This window comes from Hyla sarda, chromosome 1, assembly GCF_029499605.1.
Source record: "Hyla sarda isolate aHylSar1 chromosome 1, aHylSar1.hap1, whole genome shotgun sequence".
Taxonomy (NCBI): Eukaryota; Metazoa; Chordata; class Amphibia; order Anura; family Hylidae; genus Hyla; species Hyla sarda.
This window is the reverse complement of record NC_079189.1, coordinates 498,189,605-498,202,256: the sequence shown is the minus strand read 5'-3', so window position 1 is coordinate 498,202,256 and position 12,652 is coordinate 498,189,605. Positions and strand designations below refer to the sequence as shown.

The window sequence follows — 12,652 nt, the reverse complement described above, 5'->3', positions numbered from 1 at the left end:
AGGAGCCTGGAGCCGGTGGGGAGCGCAGTGTAGCCGCATGTGCCGCTGGCTTGTTAGCTTAATAAATGCAGATCACAGTGGGTCTCTGGAGAATGACCTGCTGCAATCTGCACCTAAGCCCCTGGACTATAACTCCCATTATGGACGGAGTCTGACCATGATGGGAGTAGTCCTAAAAGTCCCGCAACCGGGGGATGTGCAAGTGCCATGTCTGTCCCATGATGGGAGTAGTAGTCCAAGGGCAGAGGGACAGATCGAAAGGGGGTCACACTCCTGAGACCCCCTGCGACCTTTACTACTGCGCCCCCTAGTGATGTCATTATGGGGCGGAGATATACAGTCCAGGCCTGACTACACATTATGCGTTTTGCATAATGGGAACAGAGCCTTTGTGGCAGTGTGTTCCCAAACAGGGAGACTCCAGCTGTTGCTTAACTACAACCCCCCATGATGGAAGTTGTAGATTAAGCGTTTTTTAAACTTCAATAAAATGTATCATGTTTTTTATAATTGAATTTTCAGGCTTAGTAGTGGAAGCTGTCTTATAGACAGAATCCATTACTAAGCCGGGGCTTAGCGTTAGCCCCAAAATCAGCTTGCGTTAACCTCCAACTATTACCCACCGCCACAGGGGTGCCGGGAAGAGCCAGTACCAACAGGCCCAGAGCATCAAAAATGGCACTCTTGGGCCTAGGCGGTAACAGACTGACGTTATGTAAGCTGGGGAGGGCCAGTAACAATGGTCCTCGCCCACCCTGGTAACGTCAGGCTGTTGCTGCTTGGTTGGTATCTGGCTGATACTGAAAATAGGGGGAACCATAGGTGTGTGTGTTTTTTTAATTTTTTTTTTTTTTTTTTTTATAAATAAAATAAAATGTGTGGTTTCCCCCCCCCCCCCCCCATTTTTTCAGTATCATCCTGTTACCAACCAAGCAGCAACAGCCTGACGTTACCAGGCTGGGCGAGGACCATTGTTACTGGCCCTCCCCAGCCTAAATAACGCCAGCCTGTTACCGCTTAGGCCCATGAGTGCCATTTTTGACAAGCCGGGCCTGTTGGTACCAGCTCTTCCCGGAACCCCTGTGGTGGTGGGTACCAGGGTAATAATTGGGGGTTAGCGCTTACTGATTTTGGGGCTAATGCTAATCCCTTGCAGGTACATGGGAGACATGGTTACCATGAATATAGACCTTGAATCCATAGTCTGTACGTTTCTTCCAAATGTCGTTCAGCATTTGATGTCTTTCTCTTTGGGCTGTAGCACCCTCTAGTGAATGTATAGCTTCATTTAATCCCTATAATTTTATTTTTCAAGTCACAATTAAAGATTCATGAATTTCAGACAGCCAGGTTTTGTCATCTACACAAACAATTGGTCTTATTACCTTGGGTACCTCCAAGAACCCCAGCTACCCCCACTGGATCGTTGTTCTTACTGCTCTTTCCAAACATTACCATCACCCATGTTGTTTTAAATAGGGATGCCATATGGGGGAAATGTGACCCGGGTTATGACATAAACTGCTTAATTCTTGCTGCTGTTGCGGAGCTGTGAGTTTTTATTATTTAAGCTGTAAAAAATGCAGCAGAACATTTCTGCCATGCTTGTAGTGATGCCGGAGGAACAGAAGAGGATTGTCTGCTGTAGCCTAATTCCATGCTTCCTGACCAGTAACAAAAATCATTTTGATAACTGCTGGTGTCAAATGTCTGGCCGTTTAATGACAGCACAGATTATCCACTGTGTGCCAGTCCGCAGCTGTGCTTTACATGTCTCTATGAGAAAGTGAAATACATAGAAATAATTTCAGCCTTGGCCTGGTTGGTTTGAACAAAGACTGAGCTTTTACCATTGTAATAAAACAAGTAAGAAAGTATAATTTTATTTGATTCAGCCTTTTTAGGCCCCTGTCACATTACGGAACTTAGCAAGGTGAATTATTCTTTGAATTAAATAGTGAAGAAATGATGAGTGATCGGCACTTATTTTGAGTGCCCAAATTAAAGTCAATTGACATATGGGCTTTTACTACTGGATTTTGGCGGAAGATTATATGGGCACTGTAAGATACAATAACTTTTGCTCAATATGTTTTGACATTACTTTCATCAGAAAACTTTCAGTATTTCATACTGAAAAAGCCATTCAAGAAAGTGGCCACTAGGAGTTCCCCTACCTTCTGGGACACATACCAATCCTGCAGTGTCCAGTGGTCATCATCACGTCATAGACACCATGAGTGATTGACAAGGCTGCACGCAGGTCCAGAGCTGCTGTGCTTGCTCCCGGCCCACTGAGTCAAAGCAGGGTGAGGAGTCATCACTGTAAGGAGAACACACCCCATGCCTCTGCATGGACAGAAACCTCATTGAGCAATGATGGCAAGTAAAGAAAGGTAATTCTGAGAGAAATATAGGTTGTAGATACATACAAATTAGATGTACATGATCAGGATGAAGTACTGAGCAACATTTATTTATAAATATTTATAAATCTGACAGATACGCATTAAGCATGTTTGAATTGAACCTTTGTCGGAAATGTCTGGGAGGAAATTGCTCTGTTTGAACAGGGTCTCCGAATTCCCATTGAAGTCCAAAGGTTTGTGATGCAACTTAGAATCCCCACGAAATTCCCTGCAGAAATTTTTTACAGATTACATCTTGCACTTTGACAGTGTGGACATGCTCTTACGGTTAAAGGTGTACTACCCTGGAATTTTTTTTTTTTTTTTTTAAATCAACAGTTACCAGAAAGTTAAACATATTTGTAAATTACTTCTATTAAAAAATCTTAAAAATCCTTCCAGTACTTATCAGCTGCTGTATGTTCCACAGGAAGTTCTTTAATTTATTTTTGAAATTCTGACCGCAGTGTTCTCTGCTGACACCTCTGTCCATTTTAGGAATTGTCCAGAGTACAATAAAATCCCCATAGCAAACCTATCCTGCTTCGGACGGTTCCTGAAATGGCCAGAGGTGTCAGCAGAGAGCACTGTGGTCAGACAGAAAGGAAATTCAAAAAGAAAAGAACTTCCTCTGGAGCATACAACAGTTGATAAGTACTGGAAGGATTAAGATTTTTTAGTTGATATAAAAAAAATGTTTTAAAGGGGAGTACTCCTTTAAATTAGTAGACCCCTGACACTCCTGAAACTCATCCATTACAGTTCTCACAGAGGTTGTAACCCACCTCTTTTTTTTTTTTTTTAGATTACAAGAAAATTGATGCTGTCACAATCTTGTTTCCCTTAAAGGACATCTGCAGCGTTACAAACACTTATCCCCTATCCTCAAGATAGGGGATAAGTGTTTGATCGCGGGGGGCCGCGGCTCTCCCGTGCAGGGGGCGTGCCAGCCGCAGCATTATGTTGCGGCCGGCACGCCTCCTCCATACATCTCTATGGGAGAGGCGGGGAGGCAGCGTTCGTGCCTCTCCGTCTCCCCCATAGAACTGTATGGGGACGGGGAGGAGACGGGGCGCCACCATGAGCAGCGCCCCGTTAGGGAGATCGGGGGGGGTCCCAGCGGTCGGACACCCCGCGATCAAACACTTATCCCCTATCCTGTGGATAGGGGATAAGTGTAATGCTGCTGCAGTTGTCCTTTAAAGCTTTACTGACACTAGTAAGACAATAAAAAATTAAAAAAAATATCAAATCAGGGTAGTATTCTGCCCTAAGACCTATATGCAAAATAATATGCATGTTTTTATTTTTAAAATACATTTTAAACAATGTCTTACTATGCTCACTTTCTGGTAGTCCTCCTGAAGGCTGGGGGCATTTCTTTAGGAGCATGACAAACTTGCTCCTTTCTCCCCCCCACCTCTCCCTTGTCAATAGGCCTGCTTAAACATTTTTTACATTTGCTAAGCCTAAAGTGTGTGCTTCAGATAAGGCTGGGTTCACACTACGTTTTCTCCCATACGGGAGCGCATACGGCAGGGGGGAGCTAAAAGCTCGCGCTCCCGTATGTCACCGTATGCGCTCCCGTATGTCATTCATTTCAGTGAGCCGACCGGAGTGAAACGTTCGGTCCGGTCGGCTCATTTTTGCGCCGTATGCGCTTTTACAACCGGACCTAAAACTGTGGTCAACCACGGTTTTAGGTCCGGTTGTAAAAGCGCATACGGCGCAAAAATGAGCCGACCGGACCGAATGTTTCACTCCGGTCGGCTCATTGAAATGAATGACATACGGGAGCGCATACGGTGACATACGGGAGCGCGAGCTTTTAGCTCCCCCCTGCCGTATGCGCTCCCGTATGGGAGAAAACGTAGTGTGAACCCAGCCTAACTCTAATGCATGAATCTATATTGTGCCAAAAAATAAACAATCTTTGCAATTGCAAAGCTTTGTGCTCAAAGTGCATGCTTTTTTATAACTCTAATGCAGCCATGTAGAACCTATATAATGAAAATACACAAGATATAAGTTCATAAAATGACCAAACAGAAACCATTTTGCTTATAAAAAAATAATTAGGCACCTTTTATTACTTATCAGTGTGTATGGAAATGCTTCTCTTCTGAAAAGGCTGCAAGGGCTTAGCTAGTGAAAGCTGGATTTTATGTCAGACAGGAGGCTCATATCAAATGCAAAGTCTTTCTTTATTTAGCTCAATAGCAGAAAGAAATGTACTGTAAATTCAATACTGAAAGAAAAAATAGAGAGGGATGCAGGTCCCATAGCAACTGACCGCATCCCTCCTCTCACAATTCCACCAATCACATCCGACCTTGCTCCATAAAACCTGGCTCTGGCTCCACCTCCTCCTCTTTCTTGCTGCCAGAATCCACGGGACAGAGACCTGCCCAAGCATAAGTCCTCAGTATAGCAACCGTATTCCACATCTTGAGAAGGCCGGAATACCCCAACTGAACTCGAAGAACCTCTTCCACGAACACGGAAGTCGTCAACCATCAAAACACGAACCGGTCAACCACCACGACAAATCTTCTCAATATCCTGCAACACAGAAACATAAACCATGACAGGGAGGGTAGTAAACATCGGGAGGGATGATACTCGCCACCTGTCTTTATAAAATCTATATTTTCCGTCATCATACTAGGAAAATCTTAAATTATACCCTGCACTGGAAGGAGATAACCACACCCCCTCTCAGCAAAGAGGTCCAGAATATCTAGTTGTTAGGACAAAAAAGACTTGGATACCAGGATTTGTTTGCAACAGAGACCCCTAGTGGCCGTTTATTCAAACAATTTTGATAGTGTAACGTTACTTTTAAATAGCATTGATGCTCCATATTCTTGGTATTGGACTCTCTCTATCTCTTTAGCAGTCTTATTGGTCTTATTAATAATGCACAGGGCTTACCTGGGGGAATGGATTTATGTATTCTATTTATTTATTTGTTTATTTATTCAATTGTTTTTATTTATTTATTTATTTTTGTTTGTTTTTTTGCTGCCTGTTAGCAGATTGCAGATTTTTGTCTGTACTCCAGTGTATTCTGAAGAGCAGCCTTATCGTCTGCTATTATTTAACCCCTTAAGGACGCAGCCCTTTTTCACCTTAAGGACTGAGCACTTTTTTGCAAATTCTGACCACCGTCGCTTTACGAATTAATAACTCGAAAACTCTTTTACCAAATATTCTGATTCTGAGAGAGTTTTTTCGTGACACATTCTACTTTATTTTGGTGGTAAATTTTCGGCATTACTTGCATCCTTTTTTGGTGAAAAATCCCAAAATTTCATGAAAATTTTAAAAATGTAGCATTTTTCTAACTTTGAAGCTCTCTACTTGTTAGGAAAATGGATATTCCAAATAAATTTTATTTTTATTCACAAATACAATATGTCCACTTTATGTTGGCATCATAAAATGAACATATTTTTGCTTTTTGAAAAAATTAGAGGGCTTCAAAGTAGAGCAGCAATTTTCAAAAATTTCAGGAAAATTGCAAAATCTGAAGGGAGAGATGTTACAGAACTACAACTCCCAGCATGCCTGGACAGTCTAGGCATGCTGAGAGTTGTAGTTTGGCAACATCTGGAGGGCTACCGTTTGGGCACAACTGTAACAGTGGTCTCCGAACTGTTACCCTCCAGATGTTGCAAAACTACAACTCCCAGCATGCCCTTGGCTGTCTGGGCATGCTGGGAGTTGCAGTTTGGCCTTTCTAGTGGTTGCCACAGTAAAGATCACTTTACTTTCACTTTCATTCCCCCAACCCCCCCCCCCCCCCCCCCCCACACCGTAGTTTCCCTACCTGAGCCAAGATCCAGCAGTCTCCAGCGACGATCGGGGGTCCCCAGGCATCTTCTCCTCCAGGTACCGGCCTCTATCTTCTCCCCACGTTCCCCTCGACATCCAGGGGTGGGCAGAACGGGGGGGTTGCCCACTGTCCTGCCCAGCCATTGGTCAGAATCAGTTCTGACCAATGGCAGGGGATAGGAGGAGATCGCAGCACTGCGACCTCACTCCTATCCCTCAGGATGATCAGGGCTGTCACTGACAGCTCCGATCATCCCTATTTTCTGGGTGAATAGCAGAAAATCGCATGTCTGAATTGACATGCGATTTTCGGCGATCGCAGACATGGGGGGTCTCAGGGCCCCCCTCGGCGATGTACCGGGATGCCTGCTGAATGATTTCAGCAGGCATCCCGCTCCGGTCCCCAACCGGCTAGCGGCGGGGACCGGAATTCCCACGCGTGTATGCATACGCCCCACGTCCTTAAGGACTCGGGATGCAGGGCGCATGCATACGCCCGGCGTCCTTAAAAGGTTAATGCATAGCTGTAACTGTAAGGTTTTTGTACTACCCTGACAATGTTTCAGGTTATCAGGTAATGTTTAGGAATTGTAGTTCGGACAAGACCCCAATCTTTATCTAGATGTTGATTCTGAGGCATTTATATATGTATTTTGTGTAAGTCTCACATTGTATTAAAGTTTCTTTTAGTATATAATCCAGAGCAGTGATAAATATGCCTTGCTGATCAGTATTGAAGTAAATGACTTGACTGGCTTCGTGCCAGGACTTCAATATCTTATATTAGTGTGTAATTTAGATTCCCGCAGGACTGACTGATATCCCATTTCAGTACTGTTGCAGCCAGTAAAGACTGCAGTGCTGCGGGCAGCTTAGTGTGCTGTTGAGCAATGAGTACATTATGCTGGTTATTGGGGTGCTGATTGTGCTGCACTCTTTATTGCAGGAGGTTCTGAAGCAGCTCCAAGGAAGCATTGAGGATGAAGCTATGACTACTACTGGTCAGATTGATCTCCTAGAACGGCTGAAAGGTAATCCCTCAACAAATACATTTATGGCTACGATGAAAAATGATGTAATGTGACCAATGAGCACTTATCTGCACAGTGAGGACTGGGTATGTCCTGGTATGTCCTAGCTGCATACAGAGAGCGGTTTAGCATTTTCCAGATGCTCCAGTGTAATCTATTGGAGAGGAAACAAATACATCATCGCATATGTTATTTTTAACATTCTTATTTGTAAAATGTAGTGTCACCTTGTAAATAGTCATGGTTTTTCAGTTTAATCTCTAAGTATTTTTTTTAGTAAAGGGGCTCAAGGGTGGCTTCAGTGTCTCTTAGATAAGATAACCAAATAAATAGTTTAAAAGATAGCATTTTATTATTCGTCAACAATCTGATAACTTCTTCAAGGCTGTATAACTGCTCTTAACTTTTTAACAGTGATTTTATTACTTTAGTAAGTGGACAGTTTTAAAGTACTTCTGCTGTGAAAAATATCCCAATCCCCTGTTCTGCTCTTTAGTCATGTGGTAGAGGACACTATAGTTTCTTCTTGTGCTGTGACATAAATCATGGGACAGAGGGTTTCATCTCCACCAGTATATGTCAGCTAGTCACTTATCACACAACTTCAAGGGGCTGAAGAACAGAATAAGGGTTTATGCATGCTGAGAAAAATGTACTTTAACAGAATTGGCACTCATTTGACGTATAATTTGGGGCACAATACAGTCTCCTTGACTTCATTGGAGTTTACTTACTGATTCTGCCTTAATAATAGACATGTCAATTCTTCTGGTCAAATTGTGGAAATCCTATTGAAGCAGTCTCTAAATCAGTGTAAATTCAGCTTGATATTACTCAATTTGCACTAGCCCTTAGGGTATATTCATAATCAGGCAGTACATTGGAGGTATATGTCTGGTGCCCCATTCAGTTTAATAGATCAAATGTAGTCTGATGACATAATCACATCCGATAATGTTTAGTTAATTTCCTCAACTATGCAAGGAGGCTTGCTTACAACCTATCTATTGACATTACTGCAACCAATCAGATTCAGCCTATCACAAAAAGTGGTAAAAGTTAAGTCATATTACCTTAAAGGGGTACTCCGGTGCTTAGACATCTTATCACCTATCCAAAGGATATGGGATAAGATGCCTGATCGTGGGAGTCCCGCCACTGGGGACCCCCGTGATCTTGCACGCGGCACCCCGTTTGTAATCAGTCCCCAGAGCGTGTTCGCTCCTGGTCTGATTACCGGCGACCACAGGGCCGACGGCATGTGACATCACGCCTCCGCCCCCGTGTGACCTCACACTCCGCCCCTCAATGCAAGTCTACGGGAGGGGGCATGTGGATCCTTGGAGCATTTTTTATATTAAAAACACATGACATTGCAGATTATCTTCTGCTCACAGACCCCACTCTGCAGCCTCTCACCTGCAGGGAGTAGGAAGCGCAGTGTGCTGGAGGACATGGCATTCTCCAGTAGAGTGTCCCCACTCTATCCGCCTGCTCCACAGAACAACAGAAGTTTCAACTAGGCAGTGCAGGGTACTCAAGGGGTAGCTGCCCTTTTTCCCTTACTTAAAGACATCCCCATACAAGCATACATAAGCATTTGTTACACTCATATAATATAATATAAAATATATATATTTTTGTATATTTAAGAGGGATCTGTTTTGTGTTTCATTGTGGTAAATGTGAATTGTCATATTAATTGTGTTTAATTTATGGGATTTTCATTTTTTATTTTCCCCTCTCAGAGCTAAATTTGGATGGCAATAACTTTCCTGGGGTTAAAATGAAATCAAAAACGTCCCTCCGATCCTATGGAAGCAGAGAAGGTTCCCTCTCTGGTCACTCAGGGGAGTGCAGCCCTGTTCCAATGGGCTCTTTTCCAAGGAGAGCATTTGTCAATGGAAGCAGAGAAAACACTGGGTACATGGAGGAACTGGAAAAGGAGAGGTACATGGCAGGGAAGAAAAAAGCAATTCACTATTAAGACGACTAAACCCTTTTTACTTGGGCAGATGGGGGGGGGGGTTTATCAAGCTGTGATCGGCGTTCATTTACTAAGCCTTTACACTGCTCATTTAACGATGGGGCCCTTATGTTTTATCATTGTCAGCCGCATATCCTAGGCGGTAATGATGATTGTGTGCGCTGCACAGTCAGCCAACGAACGAGCATTTGCACATTTGTCGGCTGGTCCCTTGACCTTTTACACAGTTCTGGGAAACAAACTTCCAAGTATGATTAATTTGCCCAATAATCGTCCCATGTACATAGCTCTTAACCTTTTTTATTAAAATAGAAACGCTAACTATAAAATCATACTGACTACTGAAAACATTGAATCGAATGTACCAGGGGTTCCTCAAATTTTTGTGCCCACCCCACATGATTATGCTTACAATTATTTTGTACCCGCCACATGACACTGGTAATGCCTAAAGGACAGATACTATTCTAAATCAGTGCAAATGTGCCACCTCTGTCTGGGATTTAAAAATTTAGTTTTGCTTTCTCCCAATCACCCTATGTATTGATTTGTTACCTAAAGTATTTTCATATACAAGATTTAGATTTATCTAACCATAAAGAAATAATTATTTCAGTAAGGCACAGAGTATTTTTTGTGCAGGTGTGCAGAAATGTCATTGAGCAGCTTTTTGTTGAGCATAGATTTCCTGGTACTATATGACATCAATGTTTGTAATTTTATCCACAGTCATTACATATTTATATTCCTTTGCTGTTTAGGTCATTACTTATTGCTGAGCTCGAAAAGGAAGAAAAAGAGAAGGACTGGTACTATGCCCAGTTACAGAATCTTACCAAAAGAATCGATAGCCTCCCTCTTACTGAAAATGTAAGTGTCAGCAAATGGGTTTTGGATCAAATACATTTTTGCCTTTTTAATATGATTGACTGGTTTAAAGGGGCACTCCGGTGCTTAGACATCTTATCCCCTATCCAAAGTATAGGGGATAAGATGCCTGACCGCGGGAGTCCCGCCGCTGGGGACCCCCGTGATCTTGCACGCGGCACCCCGTCTGTAATCAGTCCCCGGAGCGTGTTCGCTCCGGGTCTGATTACGGGCGGTCACAGGGCTGTCAAGCCCCCTCCCATAGGCTTGCATTGAGGGGCGGAGTGTGACATCACACGGGGGCGCAGGCGTGACGGCGCCCGCCCGTAATCAGACCCGGAACGAATACGCCCCTGGGGACTGATTACAAACTGGGTGCCACGTGCAAGATCACGGGGGTCCCCAGTGGCGGGACTCCCGCGGACAGGCATCTTATCTCCTATCCTTTGTATAGGGGATAAGATGTCTAAGCACCGGAGTACCCCTTTAATATACTTTCAAATATATTTTGTGTGTTATGATGTGCAAGCTCTGAATCTTTGTTAAATCCCCTTATTAAAATCCCTGTTAGCTCTCTTAATAACAAGACAGTAGGGTCTCTTGTAAAGACCACTCATATCCTTATGTTCTATTAACTCATATGGACATCAGAAAGACAAGTGCTTGGCCCATAACCATACTTTAAGCCAGAACAGAAAGTTAATATTTAGCTTTGGTTTTAATGGTTGCATTATATGCACAGCCAGTCATCTAAACCAAGTCATATAAATGACATTTGTGTTGCAGTGGGCTCTGCAGGGGAAACTCCTGGCTGGCTGCAGCTTTCCCTGACAGTCAGCTGTTTGCCAGGAGTGGGACCAGGGGCTGCATTTGAAACACCAGAATGTTTTAGTCCTAAATCACCAGACACTTTTTATTGCTATTTCCTCATAATTCTCACCATTCTACTGCAGCCAATGTGATATAGGACATATCTGTACGTCGTCATTATAAAAAGCTTTATATAAAAGTTTTTTTACCTTTAGTTCTCTATACAAACTGACATGACCAGAAGACAACTAGAATTTGAGGCCCGGCAGATTAGAGCTGCAATGGAGGAGCAATTAGGGACCTGTCAGGACATGGAGAAGCGAGCACAGGTAGGTCATTTTTATTATAAATGCGAGATGTTTAACCCCTTCCCTCTTTGCCGATTTTTCATTTTTGCACTATTGTTTTTATTTAAAAATCATAACACTTTCAAATATGAGGGCTTGTTCTTTGCGCCAACAATTTTACTTTGTAATAGCATTAAAAATGTCACTACAAAATCTATGGCGAAACCAGAAAAAAATTATTTGTGGCGCAAAATTGAAGAAAAAAAGCCATTTTGTTAATTTTAAGCAACTTTCGTTTCTACACACTGCAGTTTTCGGTAAAATTGACACCTTATATTTTGTAGGTCCATGCGATCGCAAGGATATCCAATTTTTATTGGTTTGATTTTATTTTACAAAAAATTTTTTTTACAAAAATTATAACTACATGCACCAAAATTAGTATGTTCAAAATTGTCCTCTTCTTACTGCTATAACTTTTTTATTTTTCTGCATACGGGGATGTATAAGGGCTCATTTCATTACAATGTGATCTGAAGTTTTTATTGGTACCGTTTTGGTTTTGCTCTGACTTTTTGATCAATTTTAATTTTTAATGGTATAAAAAGTGACCAAAAATATGCTATTTTGGACTTTGGAATTTTTTTTTACGTGTACGTCATTGACCGTGCGGTTTAATCAACTATATATTTTTATAGTTAGGACATTTATGCACGCAGCGATACCACATATGTATGTACTAGGGCTGCACGATATGGGGAAAATGTGCAATTGCGATTTTGGGCCTAAATATTGCAATTTCAATATGAGATGCGATTTCATGTCCAATCGCCTCCATTTCACATCTACCTATCCATTTTATGCCCACCGCCTATTTCACATCTCCCCCATGTCACATTCCCCCCCCCGTCACATTCTCCCCCCCCGTCACATTCTCCCCCCCTATCACATTCTCCCCCCCCCCCACCCCCGGTCACAGTCTCCAAAGCCCCCCCCCCCCGGTCACAGTCTCCTCCTCCCGGTCACAGTCTCCTCCTCCCGGTCACAGTCTCCTCCTCCCGGTCACAGTCTCCTCCTCCCGGTCACAGTCTCCTCCTCCCGGTCACAGTCTTCTCCCCCCGGTCACAGTCTTCTCCCCCCGGTCACAGTCTCCTCCCCCCGGTCACAGTCTCCTCCCCCCGGTCACAGTCTCCTCCCCCCGGTCACAGTCTCCTCCCCCCGGTCACAGTCTCCTCCCCCCGGTCACAGTCTCCTCCCCCATCACAGTCTCCTCCCCCATCACAGTCTCCTCCCCCATCACAGTCTCCTCCCCCGTGTCAGTCTCCTCCCCCGTGTCAGTCTCCTCCCCCCGTGTCACAGTCTCCTCCCCCGTGTCACAGTCTCCTCCCCCCGTGTCACAGTCTCCTCCCCCCGTGTCAGTCTCCT

At 43.5% G+C, this 12,652-nt stretch overlaps 1 protein-coding gene across 8 annotated transcripts in view; it reads left to right on the top strand.

The window, feature by feature from the left end:
- The window catches only part of APC (APC regulator of WNT signaling pathway), a 190,309-nt gene that overhangs the window by 123,502 nt on the left and 54,155 nt on the right, over positions 1-12,652 (top strand). For 7 of the 8 annotated variants that reach the window (XM_056537470.1, XM_056537468.1, XM_056537469.1 and 4 more), the window contains 4 exons: positions 7,192-7,276; positions 9,025-9,226; positions 10,025-10,133; positions 11,156-11,269. In XM_056537470.1, coding sequence (XP_056393445.1) covers positions 7,192-7,276; positions 9,025-9,226; positions 10,025-10,133; positions 11,156-11,269 — 510 coding nt within the window. The remainder of the gene's footprint in view (positions 1-7,191; positions 7,277-9,024; positions 9,227-10,024; positions 10,134-11,155; positions 11,270-12,652) is intronic. The other variant, XM_056537471.1, reaches the window with a different exon arrangement.